This window comes from Penicillium hordei (assembly GCF_028827395.1).
Source record: "Penicillium hordei strain IBT 12815 chromosome Unknown utg000003l_segment0_segment0, whole genome shotgun sequence".
Lineage (NCBI taxonomy): Eukaryota > Fungi > Ascomycota > Eurotiomycetes > Eurotiales > Aspergillaceae > Penicillium > Penicillium hordei.
Genome location: NW_026623144.1, coordinates 4474551 through 4493960, shown reverse-complemented (window position 1 = coordinate 4493960; position 19410 = coordinate 4474551). Strand labels below are relative to the sequence as shown.

General features: G+C 47.7%; 8 protein-coding genes across 8 annotated transcripts; 4 read left to right on the top strand and 4 right to left on the bottom strand.

Moving 5' to 3' along the window:
• Positions 1–2212: 2212 nt before the first annotated feature.
• On the top strand, positions 2213–2886 carry N7537_006918 (mRNA splicing protein SMD1; the record flags this gene model as incomplete). Its single annotated transcript, XM_056897975.1, has 3 exons — positions 2213–2295; positions 2396–2445; positions 2555–2886. The coding sequence occupies exons 1-3, from the start codon at positions 2282–2284 to the stop codon at positions 2884–2886; spliced, it is 396 nt and encodes a 131-aa protein (XP_056753760.1). The 5' UTR covers positions 2213–2281.
• A 3090-nt stretch (positions 2887–5976) lies between these two features.
• On the bottom strand, positions 5977–6282 carry N7537_006917 (uncharacterized protein; the record flags this gene model as incomplete). Its single annotated transcript, XM_056897974.1, has 1 exon — positions 5977–6282. The coding sequence occupies one exon, from the start codon at positions 6280–6282 to the stop codon at positions 5977–5979; it is 306 nt and encodes a 101-aa protein (XP_056753759.1).
• Positions 6283–7489: 1207 nt separating this feature from the next.
• N7537_006916 (uncharacterized protein) lies at positions 7490–9437 on the top strand (the record flags this gene model as incomplete). The annotated part of the gene is made up of 6 exons (XM_056897973.1): positions 7490–7606; positions 7671–7929; positions 7988–8061; positions 8093–8556; positions 8608–8872; positions 8970–9437. The coding sequence occupies 6 exons, from the start codon at positions 7490–7492 to the stop codon at positions 9435–9437; spliced, it is 1647 nt and encodes a 548-aa protein (XP_056753758.1).
• A 110-nt stretch (positions 9438–9547) lies between these two features.
• Positions 9548–10327, bottom strand: N7537_006915 (S-adenosylmethionine-dependent methyltransferase; the record flags this gene model as incomplete). The annotated part of the gene is made up of 1 exon (XM_056897972.1): positions 9548–10327. One exon carries the CDS (start codon positions 10325–10327, stop codon positions 9548–9550), a length of 780 nt encoding a protein of 259 aa, XP_056753757.1.
• A 264-nt stretch (positions 10328–10591) lies between these two features.
• On the top strand, positions 10592–11286 carry N7537_006914 (succinate dehydrogenase assembly factor 3; the record flags this gene model as incomplete). The annotated part of the gene is made up of 3 exons (XM_056897971.1): positions 10592–10936; positions 11046–11145; positions 11216–11286. Coding segments are annotated over 3 exons (516 nt in total), but the record flags the coding sequence as incomplete, so codon positions are not given.
• Positions 11287–11996: 710 nt separating this feature from the next.
• On the top strand, positions 11997–12808 carry N7537_006913 (GNAT family N-acetyltransferase; the record flags this gene model as incomplete). Its single annotated transcript, XM_056897970.1, has 3 exons — positions 11997–12378; positions 12445–12554; positions 12638–12808. The coding sequence occupies 3 exons, from the start codon at positions 11997–11999 to the stop codon at positions 12806–12808; spliced, it is 663 nt and encodes a 220-aa protein (XP_056753755.1).
• A 598-nt stretch (positions 12809–13406) lies between these two features.
• N7537_006912 (KAR9 family protein) lies at positions 13407–16526 on the bottom strand (the record flags this gene model as incomplete). Its single annotated transcript, XM_056897969.1, has 1 exon — positions 13407–16526. One exon carries the CDS (start codon positions 16524–16526, stop codon positions 13407–13409), a length of 3120 nt encoding a protein of 1039 aa, XP_056753754.1.
• A 963-nt stretch (positions 16527–17489) lies between these two features.
• Positions 17490–19010, bottom strand: N7537_006911 (uncharacterized protein; the record flags this gene model as incomplete). Its single annotated transcript, XM_056897968.1, has 1 exon — positions 17490–19010. The coding sequence occupies one exon, from the start codon at positions 19008–19010 to the stop codon at positions 17490–17492; it is 1521 nt and encodes a 506-aa protein (XP_056753753.1).
• Positions 19011–19410: the final 400 nt, after the last annotated feature.

Below are 19410 nucleotides of genomic sequence, written 5' to 3'. Positions count from 1 at the left end.
AAAAAAAAAAGGAAGAAAGAAAAAAGAAATCCTAAGATCTTCAAAATGAGGTGGGCCGATGGGAACTATCACGAGCAGAGTCGGACTTTTGACCCCCACAAATGACGGGTAAAACACAGGATATGCGGGAAGAGGACTCGGAACTGATTGCGACTGGGGCCATCGTCTGTACAGTAATGATCCTCCTAAGGGGAGATGGCAATCTTGGCCTGGGCATTGGATCGCTGGATTCTAGCCCCCATTATAGTAAATGGGGGCGGATTGGGGGCCACAACGCTCCCTATGGTCTAGCGTGTGGCTAGATACTCCGAGATTTGACCTTATGCAATTCGAAAAAGAAACATAAAATCAGGAAAATATATAAAAAAAAACTGCTCAATAACTCGCTTGAAGTTGTAAGTTCCACCGTCCCCGGCCCGATGCTTGTCCCCTATCACTCTCGGCCCCCACAAAAGGCGCCGTTGGAAAAAAAAAAGAGAGTTTATATTATGAACCCTTACCTATCTAGGAGAATTAGAGTTATTAATGGAGACTAATATATAGTATTTCCTTCTCGTTCTTGTTTTTAGTTTTTTATTTTTTTTTAAAAAAATTAAAGAACTCAAAAGAAAAATACCAATGTCCCCATCTGGGTACATGATAGCGTTAAACGCCCCTAGGCAAATGCTAAGATTTCAGCCCCAGATAATCCCGTCCTAGTAGGGATGTAGTAAAGCACGGCGATCGGTTCTTTATTAGCCCCGAAAACTTCCATGACACCGGTACTATACGTAGTACGTCTTGAATCGAAAATGTTGGGGTCCGTGACTATTGTAGGCAGCCGTGTATCAAAATGGCAAAGCTGTAAGTAATGGTGGATCTTGTCACAGAGAAACACAGCCAAGACAAATTGTAATTTGCCAGGGTCATGATATGTTCGACTCAGATTTAGTGATTTAGCGCCTAGGGATTTGTCACTTTAACATACTTCGGAATTGAGGGCGTTAAAAAAAAAATCCAATCGCCCCTAGGTTCAGGCACGGTCATGATCGGCTCACTCCACAAGGGATCCGCAGGTGTATCAGTTTGATTCAAGACATGTGGTTTCTACTAACTAATGCACGGTTGATCATTTGTGCCTCGTGGCCGATTACGGAGTACGGAAAACGAAGAGGAAATAAGGCCATATTCCGAACCCTTTTTTTAAAGCCGGGATATACGACGATCTTTAGTTTCTTGGGTTTGGGACTAACGCTGTTTTATATTGATTTGGTTTCTTTTGCCGCATCCTTCGGGCTTTGGGGTCTACCTATATTCGGTATTCGGATGGTCTCATCTACTTTGACAAGGTTGTACTATCCAGTACGCCTTGCTCATGCTCATATATTATGTAGGTTAAGATGTCGCATTAATGCTGTGACTATTGGATGAAACAAGCGGCCATTCTTATCTTATTCTGTTAGCCAAGTATGTCAAAATACTATGGGTCATTTTGCCAAGAAGAGATAACTGACTTGAAATCAATCATATACCAAGCCTTGGCATATCCATTCAGAATGTGAGTTCCTGGAATTTCTCCAAAACAAATCAATTGAGAGGTGAAGTGATGGGAACAGCAAGGGCTGCAGATACGCTCCGTTGTACATGTCACTCTGCCCAAATTCAGGTCAATAAGCAAGGCACATTAGGAGAAAACGAACATGGCATTCCCGTTGGTCACACGTTGATCCTATGAGATACAATGCAACGTTAACACACCGCTCACCTGCATATCAACTATAAGTGCATGAAAGCCGTTGAAGTCTATGAGACCTTTCCGGGTACGAGACACTTTTGAAACCCACTATTTTTGATCATATTATTACTTGTCAGGAATGATAAAATGTCTAATTTCCTTGTGTAGTCTAGAAAACTTACATTTTCAACACTTGGATTAGTGGAAGATTGGGTTGAGTGTGCCACACACGATCAGAGCTAGTAGGTTGAAGATGAAATAGGTGAATCTACTGTGACAGTATTGTTTCCATTGTTTCAATTAAACATATCTAACACAAAGTTTTCTTATTGTAGGGAAGGTCGAATATACGAAGAATGAACTTCCAACCTCAGGACAATGTGACAATGGAAAAGTTGAGTCACGTGACTGATCTCACCTGATCAGATCTTCTCTTGACTCTGATCCAACAGCATCATCAAAATCAACGCGTTTTTTTTTGGGTCCCCACAATCTCTAGCTATCTGCTGGTGTCTTGACTGTTTATTAAATTAAAACCGTCCTCGGCTTACAGCTTACTGATTCACCATGAAGCTCGTCCGGTATGTGCTCACCTTTATTGTGCGCGGCAATCGCCAGCTCCGCTTGACGCACCAAGCACTCATCAAACCCACACCTGCTGACATCTAATGAACCTTCTAGCTTTTTGATGAAATGTGCCAATGAGACGGTGACTGTTGAGTTGAAGAATGGTCAGAACCCCGCGCGCAATCCCGCAAACCCCAACCTAACCTCACCGAATATGCCAATCCTCGATATAGGCGAAAGAACTGTGTTCTCTAACTTTAATCCCTCATCTAGGCACAATTCTTCACGGCACTATTGTGTCAGTCTCTCCTCAGATGAACACTTCTCTCCGCGCTGTCAAGATGACCCCCAAGGGCCGTGACACTGTTTCTCTCGACACTATCAACATCCGCGGTTCCACTATTCGCTATTACATTCTCCCCGACAGCCTTCCTCTTGATACCCTCCTCGTCGATGACGCACCCAAGCCCAAGAACAAGGCCCGCAAGGAGACAGACCGTGGTCGTGGTGGTGGCCGTGGCGGACCACGAGGCCGTGGAGGGCGCGGAGGCCCCCCCGCGGTCGTGGTCGCGGACGTGGATTCTAGATTTTCTGTTTTATTTTGAGAGAACAACCCGGCGTTTGTTTCTGTCTTCGAAATTCGGTTTGATTTTGCATCATATGGGATACAATCTGTTGTTCCTTTTTTTCTCTACTACCCAGGCCAGGGGTCCCGGTTTGGATGGTGGGTGACATACTGAGAAAAGAATTAAGCAATTTTATCGGGGAATATTTCCCCCCACTCTGAATCTGCGCTCGTGAATATTCTATGCTCGGATTTTTTTTTTAATGCTTTTGACAGAAAAAGTAGCTAAGCATTAGCTATTAAGAGTACTGAGACCACCCGAGAGAAGGGATACACACAAGCTAGCTGTGATTAGATCCACCTTCTTTCCCTTCACCTATGCATGATTCTAGAGCATGTGAGTGTGAGACCATGGCTGTATGCCAAGGGGGCTTTGATGTCTAAAAAGGACACTCAACGTGATCAAAACCACAGTAACAGATATCGAAAAACATCATACTTTTATGAACACGTACATCCTAGACATGTTCCACTCTCGCAAAGCTTTAGGCTATGTACATGTCTTGTAATTCTTGGTGTGTTCTAGCGTCTCCCTTTTTTTTCCCCCCTTTTTCCCTTTTTTCCGTTGAACTCTTCCAAAACTCGGTCTCACACGTCGCCTTCGTGATTGGCAATCTAGGCCGAGACATGTGCATATCAACAGCTAAGATCTACGTACTCGGCTTCGTATTTCTCCGTTGAAACACCTATATTCAGGGCTTACTCTCGGAAAGACAACAAATATATTACTCTCCCCACAACTACTTCGCAAACTCAATATCAAAACGGCGTAGATCTAATTTAGAGGTAAGATTACACCGAGACACCACTACTTACCCAATTAGGTAGGTAACATGGGAATGAGTTATTGCAGAACCTTATGATCGCCCTCTAGTGATCTGCAAAAAAGCGCGAGGATTTAAAACATGAAAAAAAAAAGCCTATCTTAGGTGGAAGGTGGAACCAGAGAAGCTGCGAGTGAGCTGAAGTGGGGGGTTTCAAACGGTGATTTGAGACGTGAGTGTCTGCTCAATACTCAATACTCGAAATAGCCTTTAGCCAATGCCTCTAAATTATTATACCACGAGGCAAATTTTCCATTCTCCCCGTTATCCCCCGTTCCTTCCGCGCGTCATGGATTCTCGGAACACCGGTGTTCCTGAGACTCTTAGATTTTTCTATGTTGTAAGGATGTTTTTTTGGTATTTTAAAGAATACCGGGACAGGTCCGAACCATTTGGATCAATAAGGCTGTTACGGTAGTCCATTTCCAGCTAGAGGGACCAGAGTCTGTTGATCCAGCACTTTAGACCAACATGGTTCGGTAGACTGTTTCCAGTTAAACAGTGATCAAATACAGTTCTGCCAAGGTTGTTTTACAGTGGCTGATAAGGACCTTCGATTTCAGGGGTTCCCGGGTGTGAATCCTCCCGTGTACATCAAACCGTTACGGTTTTGATTTCCGAAACTTATCAGGATTGAGGATTACTGCAAGGCGAACTCTAAGTACTGCTACTGCTGACGTATGTTCTCTGTATACTTCGTCATTTGTACAAGTACGTATGTTGTACATCGTATGAGAATGACTACATAGTACATCGGCTACAGTTACAGGGTATGTTTCCGGTTGATGTATTGGTTGATTTTAGTATGATTTATTTTTTTCCCTTTTTTGTGATTGGGCGACATTGCGATCAACTAGCCTGTTACATGATATCCCTAAGATAACCTTCTACGCAAGCCTTCATTTTTTCGGTTAACCCATGCATAATTCACAATTACCTTCCCATGATCTTCGCTAGTATAGATGTAACACAGTCCTGACCCTGCCTAGAGCACGACACCGCCGATCTTAATGAGTACAACCGCCCCTGTGCATATACTTTAGGGTGGATAATATATCCATCTTTACGGAGTCCTCGTTTAACATCCCCGGTTCAGTCCCATTTGTCTTACTGGGGTGGGGGCGGAAAAGGGGGTTTCCGATCGTCGATCAGTTCTCGATCAGTCCTCGATCCCAACGCTCTGTTCGGAGATTTCTTCAACGTTGGCACACGTGAGAAGTGGTCTACAAAGTACTGGAAATGGCAATATTGAATTAGTTCATGGGTGCGATGGATGAAGGAAGAGAAATAAAGGTGTCATGAGATCAGATGATCTCACAACATGACAGCTGCCCACGTGGACACGTGGGGACCCATTGAAGAGCTGTGGGGACTACGGAGAAAGGATTTCACTAATTGTCAAAGTTTGCAGGTCCTTTTTTCTCAAAAGGCAGTGGGGACTTAGTCGGATAGGGAACCAATTACATTGTATATGCCAAATTGCAACTAATAGCACGATACAGTCCTAAGTAAAGTAGGTCCAGATTAGGAAAATGGTTTGACGACTCACATCTATGGCTTGTTGTTCGTATCCTGAAGAGTACGTTGCCTGAGATTCAAAGAATTTGATAAGAATAAGCGACATTAGGATGATTACGTTCAAAGCGTCGGGGTCCGCGGGTGTAGATATTATGTATTTAGTAGCCTGAATGGCCAACATTAGAGGTATATATAAACCAATAAAATAGACCTCTCTGCCGTGTTTGACAAGCTAGGCAATCTAACAAAAAGTGTTATATTTCTCTTCAGGAAACTACTGAAAATAAACCATTACCTGCAGAAACCAAGCCATAACCAAGGAAGCCAATAGGCATACGCAATAGCACAATGTAAGGCCTAATCTAGTATTATAGCTCCCGTATCATTATTTTCTACCAAAGGCCACTAAACGATCATGTGCTTGATTCACTGGTTCACTGCCTGATTATTATTACATACATTCCAAGTGATACTCCAAACATCTGAATATGTTACACTAGTACAATGGGATCATACGATACATCCAAATCCACCAATCTCGCACTCGGCCCTTCCAGCTCAGCTGGTTCTTTCAATTGTGGACGTGTCCCTTGAATGCCGTCTTTCTCAAAGACAGGATTGGGGTCCAATTCATGAATCGCATACCGGGGAGTAAGCTTCTTAGTTTCCGCAAGCTCAGATGGTCCCTTTCCCCCATCGTTCCCTCGGCGTTTTCTTCCATGAAGAATTCAAACCCCAATCCCTAGAATAGTCAAGATAGCCCCTAGTCCGACTCCAACGCCTGTGCCTGCTTTAGCACCTGGTGAAAATCCCGGAGATTCCTCTTCTGATACTTGAGTCGTTGTTATCGTTGTCGGTGTTACAACTGCTGTGGTGAGTGAAACAAACGCCGTAACCGGGGCCGAATTAAGGTCAGTGGACTTCCAACGAAGTTCAACACCATATGCGTTCCAGCCATCAATGCCCGATGCGATAGAGCCGGTAGGGCTTCTTGTAGTACTGATTGTGTTTGTGTGCTTATATGTCCAGTTCATGGCCACCGTAGCACTGAGATCGCAAGCCTCGATAATGGGACAGAATTTGTCTATACAACAAGCTCGTGTAGTAAATGTCCAGCTACTTGGTCTATATTAACGTCATATCAGCATATCTTCCATTCTCCTGCTATCACTGATTTTTAATAGTGCGAAGTCCTAAGTAGTAAATAGAGCAACATGTTCCTATAGCCTCCCCGGCACTTGTATGATTTCCGGCCATTGCCCAACGGCTAGGACAAATGATCCCCGGCGAATAGTATGTCGTTGGGGACCAGGCCGAACCAGAAGTCTATGGGGCATTCCCTAGCCGGCGTAAAGGTCATCGTGAGTGGGAGAGTTGTAAAAACAACCAGACTACTAGCTGTGTTTATCCGTGTCCCAGATGATATGCAGCCCTTCCGATGAAAGAAGATATGACCCGGGGCAGAGAAACAGGGGATGAATTATTTGAATAGGCATGATCAATACTTAGTCATAAAGAAAACTCTAAAGTGTCATATCTATTGCTCCTGCTAGGAAGTCGTTGAAACCTGTCTTCGGAAAATTACGAAGTCAGCGAGAACAAGAGCCTTGGGGTTTGCATTCAATTATTAATAGTCTCTTAGATCTCTAAAGACATCTAAACATCATAGGACAAGGGATAATCCAACTATGTCCTGCTATCTAATCAATTGTATGGTTGACTCGGCGTCACTGACGGGATGCGCTATGATGTTTGGCGTCTATAGGTTCGTGGATTTGCACTTGTCTGTTATCGTTAGAAGGATAGCTGTTCCTGCAGCAAGCTAACCAAGGTCTTTTCCGTAGTGATCGGTTTAATCTCATTGTCCATACTCGTTTAGTGGTATAAATCATCTTCCATTCGAGTAACCTTAGCCGGTGGTTGCATTTGAATAGATCGGAAGCAAGTCAAAGGTCTTGTGATATCCTCTGTTATTCAATAGTGCGATGTCTGCTGTTTGCTATGGTGTGAAGGCATTGGCATATTTAGGGCGGTGATCCAGTGTCGAAGACATTCCTTACTGGGCCCGCTATTTGTCCTGTCGTTCTTTACTTCTTCCATCCCTCTTCGTTCTTCGTCCATCGTTCTTCATTCTTGCTCTTCGGTCTTCGTCTTTCGATCTTCATTCTTCGCTTTAGCCTTTCCATCCTTAGTTGTGGCGTACAAGTTTTATCAACCTTGCTGAACTCCATACTTCCCATCATGTCAAGCTTTGATAAATTCCTCAATCCCGCATTCTGCGCAAATAACATAAACTTGCCATGTCCCAACGAAACCTCCAAGGCTAACAATGCTTGCGGCCGCTGCTACTTGGTTGTGGTAAGTCTCCGACACTTTGATCTCTTCAAGGCCCTGTATCATGTTCTAACCAAAATCAACACAGTACTGCAGCAGAGAATGCCAAAAAGAACATTGGTCTACGCACAAAGAGGATTGTAACAACACTCTTGCAAAGGGTACATGGAAGCCAGACTGGCATACTGAAGATCGAGACCCAACTTTCATCGAAACGGACCCATCTGAACTGAATTCAAATGCCGACAAAATTTCATGGTGGGGAGGCATGCCAGCATTGGATTTGCTGAAACTGGATGGAAATGAAAGCCAGGATGCACCCTCCAAGATGCGTCTTCTTCTCACATGTAAGAGACTGTCTGCACTCCAATAACCGATTCATTCAACTAACACAATTCATGATAGCATCACACGATATTCGAAACATGGTCGAAACAGTCACTCGTTTGCCAGATACGTATTCGGGGCAATGTGAGATTGTGATGAATGGCCTTTGGGGTTTTCGCACAGAATATCGTCCTTGTTTTGACGGCTTTCCATTTTCCACCAGAGGAAGCCACCCCTATCATGATTCACTTATGGTATTCAGCATTGATACCCGCGTCTGTTCTCACAGCACTTCAAACTAAGCTCCTGCCGTTGATTGAGGAAGTCTGCTCCGAAGCTGCACTGAAACGTCCCAAGCGGTTTTTCAGATGGGCCTGGAAGAAGAACAAATCATCCTTACAACTCGAACTTCTGAAAGATGAGTGGGAGCGTCTTCGATACACTCTTCGGTTTCCTGGTCGTTTTTCTGCCTCCGAAGCTACCCGAAATCGACAAGATGTCGTGTTGGCAGACAAAAGAGTAGATGCACTCCACAGGACTCTGCACGCACAACCGCGATATTGGCGTCTCTCCACGATGAAGTTCCGCCGTGATGGAATATTGTTGCCTTTCGGATGCTCACACAGAGAGTTTGATACTCCTAACCCGTGAGTTTCTCCACCTCCTCATTGTACTTGCAAAACCACTAATACAATTAGGATGCTTTTCTCTGCTAGTCGTTCTTGGCCTATGCCAGACTCTGCAGATCCGCGCAGCAGCTGGAACCTCCAGGAGGTATGCACTGGAGCGTACACTGAGAATTATCCTGCGAAAAATGATCTGTACGGTATGCTATTCATCCACCTCCGAGAGACTTTCTTGCGTTTCTGTCGCCAACTTACGAAGCGGAATATTACCATTCGACTTATTTCTGTCGATTCACTGAGTCTACCGGGATATTTCAAAAAGCTAGAACATCCAGGGGTTTGACAGAATTGAGGTAATCCAACAACCCTGAGTTTCCCTACCCCCCTAATTTCAAATCCAATTGTGTTCATAAGACGATGCTAATTCGATACAGACATACATCAATGCAGAAAAAGACGTACTTGGGATCGACATCACCCTCGCCCTAAATATCCCGCTGCTGAAGCCAAAGACTCAAAACCCGAAGGCCATGATACTTGTCCTCTTTGTCTGTGACATTGAGGAAATGTCTATTATGGACACACTTGACAAGGACATCGCTCGTGTTGCGAAATACCTTCCTGAACCCGAGACAACGGATTACAACGATGCAGACCAAATCAGAAGAAGGAGATCCAGCTCTTTTGTCTGCAATGTCAGTAGATTGTTTGATCTTTACAAAAAAGCCCAAGGCTTCGACAAACTCACGGACAAATATGGATTGAAGATGCGGGAAAATAACACAATCGTGGCCCACTGGCCAATGCGACCTGGAAAGAACGCGCCCCAGGAGGTGTTTGATATCCTCGAGGGATCCGGTGCCACTGGCTTCGAGCGGTACGTCGAGTGGGAATGGGCATGATTATCTTCACGATTGCGGAACTACCAAGCAGTCAATTACTGGGTGTGTATGTATCCTTATTTCTGTTCCGTCGATCCACAAATGGTATCATCGTCATTCAATTTATGTATTCATCGTAAGCTATCCTTTCTCCATATCCTCACAATAACCAGTTTCTCCCACCCGGCCTGCATCCCACTCGACCCCGCCGTCTCAACCTGCCAACCATCCCAGCCACGGATACGCTCCATAACCTGATCAGGCCGGTTCTGCTTGCAGAGTAAGACATATGCCACACCACGCACAGACAGCACACCCGGAATAGCATCAAGCAATCTATCCGTAGTTTCCATCCCATCCGCTCCACCCGCATACGTCAAAGACAAAAAGTACGAGTCATTGTCGAACTTAGCAGAGCGAGACATTGCCTCCGAAACAGCAGGGTCATTTTCTGCCGCAGAAGGCAGACGCGGCAGATCCTCAGTCGGAACATAGGGTGGGTTGAAGAGGAGGACATCAACACTGCCAGGACGAAGAGGCGTACACAAATCGGCTGTTAATGAAGAGATGTGAACTGATTGAGGAGACGGCTGTTGCTCTGCTTGAATGGCTGTCGTTGCGGTCTTCCGCGTTGCGATGCAAGCATTGCGGTTCACATCTGTGCCTAGTGTGAGAACATCGCGTCGGCCGAAGATCTGTTGAGATTGGGCGGCTGTGAAGGCTAGCACAACGCCAGAGCCTGTGCCTACTTCGACGACTAGTGGCGATGCCTCTTGGTTCTTTGGGAAGCGTTCAGAGAGCCATTTTGATTCGGATGCTGATGACAATGTGTCTAGGAAGAGGTATGAATCTTCGGATGGCTCGTAGATGGTGTCGAAGGACACATGTGAAGTATCTGGTGTGGGAAGCATGGTGCGTATGTAATAGAGAGTCAAGTCGTAGAAATTCGAGGTTTATCAATGTCTTTTTTTTTTTGGAGATAGTGGGGTTATCCCAAATTTATATGTTGCAGAATGCGCGATCTTGGCTTGAGACGATCACAATTGCACAGGGAAAGAAGAGTACTAATCCACTCAATTGGAACATCCGAATATCCAATATGAACTTTTGAAGCAAAATATCCAAAAATATCAGCAAATGGCAAAGGAAATCCAAGGTAAATCTTCAATCCCGAGACATCCCGACCCGTTGATTCGCGCGTTCTCCTCGCCGCCTTTGCCTCCCCGAGGTCGAAAATCCCCGGAAATTATGTCATTCCTCAATCTTCCCAATCTTCCCTAAATCCAACCTCCCACATATTCAAGATGCGCATTGCTCAGCGTTTACTCATGGCCACGCCGGCCTCGATCGGCTCGAAGTCCAGCCTCAGCGAGGCTCTCGCTCTTCTCCCGCCGCTACAGCTCTACCGGCGCATTCTACGCGTCCACCGCAAGCTCGAACCCGAAATGCGCGTCTTGGGCGACTCTTATGTGAAGAACGAGTTCCGTGCGCACCGCAGCGTGGAGAACCCATTGCATATTGTATGTGTCTTGTCTGAGTTGGTGTGGTTATACCGAGTTGAAGAGAACGGGAGGCATGGCGGAAGAGGAAGGGCTTGTCGATGCAGTCGCTAACATTTAGAAATGATAGATCGGTTTCTTGACCGAGTGGCAGCTATATGCGCAGAAGTTGGAGGGTGATCAATGGGCGGGAGATAAGCTGGATCAGAGCAAGTTGGACAAGATGAGTGGTATGTTCTTGACTGTTGTTTGGACTTTGTCTTGGTTAATCAAATTGCTAATCGTTGGTTTTCATTACAGATCAGCAACTTGGACAGTTACTCGAGCTTATGCAGGCTCTGAAGAATGAGGGAGAAGGAGAGGGTCAATGAGTTCTCGATTGATTTCATTGAACTGAGGTTCACACTACCACCTCGAGAGTTGGTGACATGAGCTTCGAAAATCGGGGTCTCGGCTGTCCCATCAGTCTAAACTGATTCTCGAGTGCAGTGGGCTTGATCTCAGGGCAGTCAGGCGTGTCCGGTATGGTTATGCTGGGAGATGCAGGCATCTCCCATCCCCCACCAGCCCATATGTATATACTAGGTGTAGGAATAGAAGAGACAAGGCTTTCACTTGATTTAGCAGGTTTGACCATTCAGGTCTGCACCTCAGTTAGGTATATTATGGAGTATAGCCTCTATAGATACATCTCGGAACCTTATGTTGTCGCGGAACAATTCCGAGAGACACCTGGGGGTGTTTCGCATGTCCGTGAACATGGACGAAAAAGTGACCGTCCGTGCACAAAAGGCAATTCCAGCCCTAGACCCATCTATCATGTTTTAGTATATAGTGGAAGATCAACGATAAGGCAAACTATATACTCCAACTTCAGTGGAGAACGCCCTACCGATGGCAAGCTGACTCATGCAAAATCGGCTGCCGATGCCGATATGGAGATAGAGAGGTATATCAATCGCCAAACCTCCTTTAACCACTTTCCAATTGTCCAATTGACATTCTATCACACTTCACCCATATCCCCAACCCTATCTCAATCCACACATCCCCCCCCCCCCCCAAACTTCACTCATTCACCATGCCCTCCATCCTGGAAGACCCCACGACCCGCAACCCCCCACCAAAAGCACACACAGATGCAGCGCCGACTCTAACAGCGAGGAAAATTACTCTGCCCAAGTCCTCCTCCGCACCAATGACGCTCTACCCCATCATAGGAGGACCGCAAGCAGTCCCCAAAGACCTAATCAAATTCCTGCACGAGGAGTTCACCGCGGAGATCCTCCGCGGCGGGACATACCCGATGGAGCAGCCGATGCCCCTAGATCAATTCGCCGATTATTGGTTCGGGACGTTTGCAGTCCTGGCGATCTTGGACGACGAGGGCGAGGGCTTAAGAGAAGGAAGGAATTGGGAGAGTGTTTGTTTGGGAACTTTTTATATCAAGCCGAACTATCCTGGTATGTGGTTTACATCATTTAAATCATCCTCTATAAGAATAAGGAATAGAATACTAACTCTAATAGGCCGCTGCTCCCATATCTGCAATGCAGGCTTTCTCACTACCACTGCCGCACGCGGAAAGGGTGTTGGACTGGCTATGGGCGAAGCTTACTTGGAATTTGCCCCGAGATTGGTATGACTTGCACCCACCGGGTTTGCACTTGGCAGTAATTACTCCATCGGATATAGAATAAGCGTGACTAACTCTTTTGGTAGGGATACACATACTCAGTCTTCAACCTGGTCTTCGCTAATAACCCGGCCTCCATTCGTATCTGGGAGAGGCTAGGGTTTAGTGTTATCGGACGGGTTCCCAAGGCTGCGCGGTTGGCGAACAGCGAGGAGTTGGTGGATGCATTGATTTTCGGACGTGAGCTGGGTAGTTAAATGGCATGTTTCAGTTTCAGTTTTAGTTTGAGATGTCCATTCATGTTTCACATATAATGAGTTGCTGTTTCGAATATATAGGTCGTGTTGTTACGAATGACGAACATACTGCGGAGTACAATGAACCATGACTGACAATAAATAAACTGCCTGGGAAACGAGTAATGTCATTTCAAGACCAAAGACACAACTAGATAAAACTACAAGGAATAATATTCACAGGGAAGAGAAGCGGAGTGATAATCAACGAGACTTCCAAAGAGAAAATAACTGGGAAATAGATGACCCCAACGCTCAGATCATACCATGCAAACGAATAGGGATATCACGCAAAACCTGACTTGTCAAGATGATGGCTCCGCTTCACACCGACTAAACACCGATTTAGAAATCGAGACCGAACCAAGGGCGAAGGGGTGTAAATGCACAAGTAAAAAAGAACATAGATAGAACATAGATAGAACAAGGTCGTAGAAGTGTAGATAGAAGTCGAAGGGTAAAGGAGGATAGAATGAGAAAGAGGGAGAGAAGATGATGAGGACTATAGGTAACACAGGCGTAGCTAATGAACAGTTCGAATTATACAACTCAGTTGCCATTAGCGCCACCGTGGACGCGTATCCACCGGTTTCGGGGTTGCCTGCTCTTTCTCCATTCGCTTGGGAAGCGGGAGTAGACTGGTTCTCCTGTTACTAGAATGGCCTAGCGATGTACCCGGTCGTGACGATTTGCTTGGGCTCTCCATCCCACCCGTAGCTCCCGACACGCTTCGACTGAAAGTCGTGGGTGGGCCCGCAAAGCTCTGGCGAGTGCGAGGTGTGTTTGAAACCCCTGATTGTCGATAGAGCCGGCTGTACGGCGGCGGATCGAGGAGTGAGGATCGCACCGGTGTGGGAGACGACACGTTCCGGTTGGGACTCCGAGAACCAAAACGGCTCGAGACGCGACTGGTTGATCGAAGACCGCCAGGAATCGGGGATGCAGACATATCTCGTCGGGAAGTGTTGGGGAATGGGAGTGTTGATGATGGCCGGGGTGTGCGGGCCAGGGGTGCGGATGATTTCCGCAGTGTCGTATTGTAACTAATAGATGTGTCGTTCAGGTTTGTACTGCCGTTCCAGCGGGGGCGATTGGGAATTGTAGACGGCGCCGCGGGTGTACGAGAACGAGCAGCCGGCGTCGGGGTGAAGTAGTTTGAGGATCTGTGGGATGGAGTAGGAGAGATTAAGCCCGTCGGTTGGGGGATTGAGGACTTTCGACCGGTGTAAGTTGCCGTTGGCTGCGGCAAGCTGGAATAACGACGGTTTGGGGGTATCGTCGAGCGGGCTGTGGCACTCCCGACTGAACTTTCACGACGGCTTGATCCGCCCATGGGCGTTGAGGCGCGCTTGTATCCGTTGCCGGCCATGATGACTGACGACGCAGGAGAGCTTCCCGGGGTCTCGATGGCACTGCCTGTGACTGGACTGTCCATGGTGAGGATGCTGGAGATTGAGTCTCGTAGCTGGTGGCCCTTGGTTATGTGCACGTCTTCCAGAGATGTATCCATTACCTTAGTGCTAGCCTTGAGAGCATCCGTTCGGGATGTCATGTCGGATAGCAAGCGCAGAATCTCGCCATTGACAGTCAATCGGTCGTTGACACCCTTTTGAATGATGGAAACCACACGCTCAATAGCAGGAACATAATGCATTTTCTTCGCTTCATAGCTTTCAATGAGCTTGGTCAGCGTTGACGGGTTGTGCATCTGCATGCCGCTTTCCAGCCCTTCTTGTAGCTTTCCAATGCTGCGTTCGACCGATTGAAACATCTTTTGTGCTTGAGCCCCAGCATTGCGGAAAACCAGAATCCACTTGTCTTCTGCCAACTCCTTCAGGAGGGCTTCAGCATCAGTCTCAAGAACTTTATAGCTCTTCTCCAAGCGATTTCGTCGTTCCTCAATCTCCTCACATGCACTCGGGAAAATGGTTTCAGCACGTCCCTGAAACATTGATAGTCGCATGGGCAAAAACTCCAACGATGCTTTCAATGGCTGCATACGTGCAAAGATAGCCATGAGGTTAGAGTGACTCGTATCGTCCTGCGGTGTTTTGATGACGGGCGTGTCAGACGCCGAGGCCAAGAGAGGTCCAATACTCAGACGGTTCTGCGAATGTCCGCGGCTCTTGATGGGGGACTCTTCCACAATCGTCTCCAGCTCATTGATGTCAAGGCCGCCACTGGTATCGCTCGTATCCATCAACGCCTGATGTCGCTTCTCTTCCATCTCAAATATCAGCCCGCTCAAGTTATCAACTTCCACACCAACGTCGCCCAAAACGTTCGACCAAAGTTCCTCCCACTCCATTGCCAATTCAACTTGTTCTTTTACGCCTTTCAGCTTTTTCTTGATCTGGGCCCAGTTTTGCAGAATACTCTCCATCTGGCTCACAATAGTCTTCAAGTTCTCCACGTCCACATTGGCAATGTCGTCTCGAAGTTGGACATTCTCAATAGCCCTAACGTACACATTGACGAGCGACTCGAACCGCGTAATTGCCTTATCGACTTCGTCTAGCCCCTCCCGCCCACCAGCCGCAGCCCACTCCACGTCATCTTCAGAATCCAAGCCGCTCAGCACATCCGAGGCTTTCTTGATCCAAATTTGAATTTGCTCTGCGGCGCCGTTCAACGCCCGGACTGCAGACAAAGCCGTGGAAATGTTTTCGATGCTTGCCTCGAGCGAGGCTGGTTGTGGGAGAGGGATGGAGGTAAGCTGCGAGAGCTGGTTGCTGAAGGATGCTCGGGAGAAAGAGTATATCGAGTCTGCGCGCTGCAGACCCATTGGGTTGAAATATGATTGCGAGTTGGAGTTGGATGACGAGCGCGAGTGCACGCCGTCGGCGGGAGGCGAGTCTTTGGGAGGTGGATTCGGAGCGGACTGCTCTTCAGCGGACCGTTCCTCTCTTCGTGCGGTATCGTCGACATATTTTTCGAAGTCGGTCCGGTCATCTTGAACGGCGTTGGGAGGTTGGGGGCTCGGGTTGGGGGCTACGCGCAGCTGCGCGAGAACCGGCTCTGCGACAGACATGGGTGTAGGTGGGCTGACGGGTTCCACGGCCTGGGCAGTCTCCGGAACGACAATGGTGGCCGGAGTGGACAATTCAGGACCGTCCAAAACTGCTTCCGATGACTCTGGGTCCTTTCTTTGCGCGTCTGCAATCTCTTGGAGGATATCGTGGTGGGGTAGCTCGAGCTGGTTCGACGCGCTCCGCTTGAACTCCTGTGTTTGTCCGGGTGATATGTTTGTACGATTCCACGCTTGGCCTTTCCTTTTCACCTTGATCGATAGGTCTTGGTGAAGATTATCAAGCTCCTTCAGGTGCTCTTCGGGGATCCGACCGACTGCATTGGCGTTTCGGTTCTGCGCCGCGGACTTATTACTGCTGTCCAGCAGCTTGACGCGAGCCGCGAGGGCAGGAGAAAGTCGGCGGAGGATGGATGTTCGGCCGGCGCTGGTCGGCTCAGGAGGTACGGGTTCTTCTTCGTTGTTGCTGCTCCCTAAGCTCCACAGGGATGATTTGGACTTTAGGCCTAGGAGGGTGGAGGTGCCGGAGTCATTTGGAGATACGGAGAGCGCGGGGGTGAGCGACGGCGGCGATGTAGGTGTTGTGGATGTATTGGGAGGATGCGTGGCGAGGTCGGTCGCAAGAGTTGGACTGTCGGCTGTGGCATGCATGGAGACAGACCCTTGGGTGGGATTAAAAGAGCAAAAGGACCAAAGGATGTGGTTCAGACAGGGATACAAGGAATGTTTCGTCTTGTTCGGCGCTCGGTAACAAGGAATCAGAGAATCCCTTTCTCACGATTAAAGGCGGTCTTTTTGGCTGTTCAAAGGGTCGGAGGGAAATGCTGCTACATGACAAAAAAAATCAATGAGGTTCTAAATGCAAAGTCTCGTGAACTTGGAGATATCGGGCAGCAACGAAACAAATGAAAAGAGGGATGAAGTGGCCAGTATGGGCCGTTTATTCTGCAGAATGGGGTACCTCCAGCCCCGTACTATTAACTATGGGGCCTGATGTACTCCTTGGTATGTAATTCAAGGGGATCAGATGAATCATTTCACTTTTGTTTTGTATTGCTTTATTTTTATTTTTTATCTTCTTTATTTCAATCGTTTCAGTTGAACATTGAACGGTATTCGCTGTTTCTAGTACACTAGGCCTATATGTATATCAACCCAACTCCCAATTCTATATTGTACATATATTGTACATCTTGTGCACGAGGGCTGTCGATCAGGTCAAAGCACCGAATACTGCACGCGTTAATTAGAAATTAATCTCCCAAGGGAGTTAGTTCCTTGTTTGTATATTCGGATCAGCAACCATATGTCCTAACATGGACTAAACACAACAGTAAGACACCAGGGAATGAATGTTCAAAGCTTCAATCTGATGACGCATGTACGCGTCTATAGAATGAAACACGAGTAATGACATGTACGATAAATACAATTCTAAAAGAGACCAGCAATCAACAAAATCCAAAAATATGCAGAGGTGGGCAGAACAGTCGGCGACAATTCAGGGGTATCGTATCAAGTGCCCAGAAGGATATCAAGGGAAAAAAAAAAAAAAAGGAAACAATCGAGATGCAAACATAAACTTCTAACACTTCAATACTTCAAACAGTGCCCTCAAATCAACCCAGCACTCGGGGGTCGTCCAGGGTTAGCCGCCTGCCAATCGCGCACCAGCTCTTCACGAACAGTTTTGCACCAAGCCAGCAGTGCAGTATCGAACTGCTTCCAAGCGGTAATGCCACTATTCTGTACGACACCCATAACATCAACATCCAGCCGGAGCTCCCACCGGAGTTGTGCAGCTTTTACCCAGAACTGAAGATTCTCAGTCTGCCGGTACGGCTTGGCAATGTCAAGGTGGTAAGCTGTGATCTCACCGAATTGGCGTTTCGACTTCTTAATCGCAAGGTTGTGTAACTGAACCAGGGCACGGCCATCCCGGAACCTGTCAAGAAACGCTGTGGGAAGAGAGTCAACAGGAGCCTCCTCAACCGGTGTCCAAGTCGGCAAGGAGTCACCGCCAGGCAACAAGCTGCGCAGAAAGGACTCCTCGCGTGAGCGCTCACGACCTCTCCAATCACCCGCCGCCCAATCCCAGTTCTGCCGCTCTTGGGCTTCAAGGTCTTCCAGCGCTTTCTCGCGGACAAGCATGGTGCGCACAGCCGCGATCCAGCCCTGAATCCGTCCACGTTCCTCCTCGCGCAGACCGCTAGCAAAATGCCGTGCAGCCCATCGCTTCAAAACTTCCAAGACGTCAAAAAGTTCCTTGCGGATCTCCCGTTCGCTTTTTATTGATGCTAAGCGCTCTGGGTTTTCGTGGGTGGTATAGTAGATCTTGGCTGCACGGATTGCATTTGTAACATCGTCCAGGATGCACATGCCCTGCGCCTCCTCCTTATTCATCGGGGTCGGGACCTGCCCTGATTGATCATCCTCGTTTGTCTCGGGGATATCACCCGGAGAAAGACTCGATCGGAGGATGGGACGGGGAGGAGGCTCCGCGCCATTTTCAATTGCCTCGATATTGGTCTCTGCTTTATCCAGCGCGAGCGTAAGCTGCCGGCGCAAGAAAATCAGATCTGGCGGAGGGGGGATGTGATGCGTTTTGATGCTGTATGTGCTAACTGTAGGCGGCAGCATCACCTCTGCGTCCTCGTCCTCAAATTCACCCTCTGCCGGGTCTGCCATATCTGACGGGCTCGTGACCAGGTCGTCATCCATGTGTCGTTGATTGGGGGTGATCAGGACTCGTGGCACGTTATTTTTGTTCTTCTTGTTCTTTTCCCACTCGCGGCCCCTCCCGCTCTTCCCGTCCAGTAGACCCGTCCGGGCAAAATAGTATTGTAAGTGGGCGATACTGCCGAGACTCATGACGCTGTCGCGGTGGCGAGCTGAGTCCGAGAACTCCGCACCCAATGCACGAGTATATCCATGGCGGCGAGATGATGTTGACACGGACGATCTGGCATCTGCGGAGGTGGCGGAGGAGGTGGAGCGGGAGGACTCAGAGGAAAATGTGCGATCTGGGGAGGAATATGAGGAGATAGCTGGTGTTGCTGGGATAGATGGCGATGGCGAGGAGGCCCGGAGAGGTGCTGTCGCCTTAAATTCCATGGACTGTCGGGGCGCGTCCATCTTGTTTGGATTTGAATTGTTCAACGTGGGCTGTTTCACGGGGCCAAATTTTGTGGATCTGCGTCGCGTGAAGATCAATCACTACCACGTTCTCAGTGACGGATATTCTGCGGGGGTGATGTGACGTTGATGGTGAGGCCTAGGCGATCCACAGACGAACAACGGCTTTTATATAAATGGGTAACTGAAAGGACAGAGAGGTTTAATGAAACCTGCAGGATCGACGGGCGAGAAACTGTTTTTGGGTCAAAAGGGGGGGCTTCGAACTAACCGGCACAAAAAGGGGAAGCGGGTCAACCGTCCACATGGGAATTGAAAGAGATGAGTGTTTTCTTTCCACCAAAAATAAACCAATAAGACCAGCGGGGCCCTTTTTTTGGGTGATTATCGTTTGGAAGTT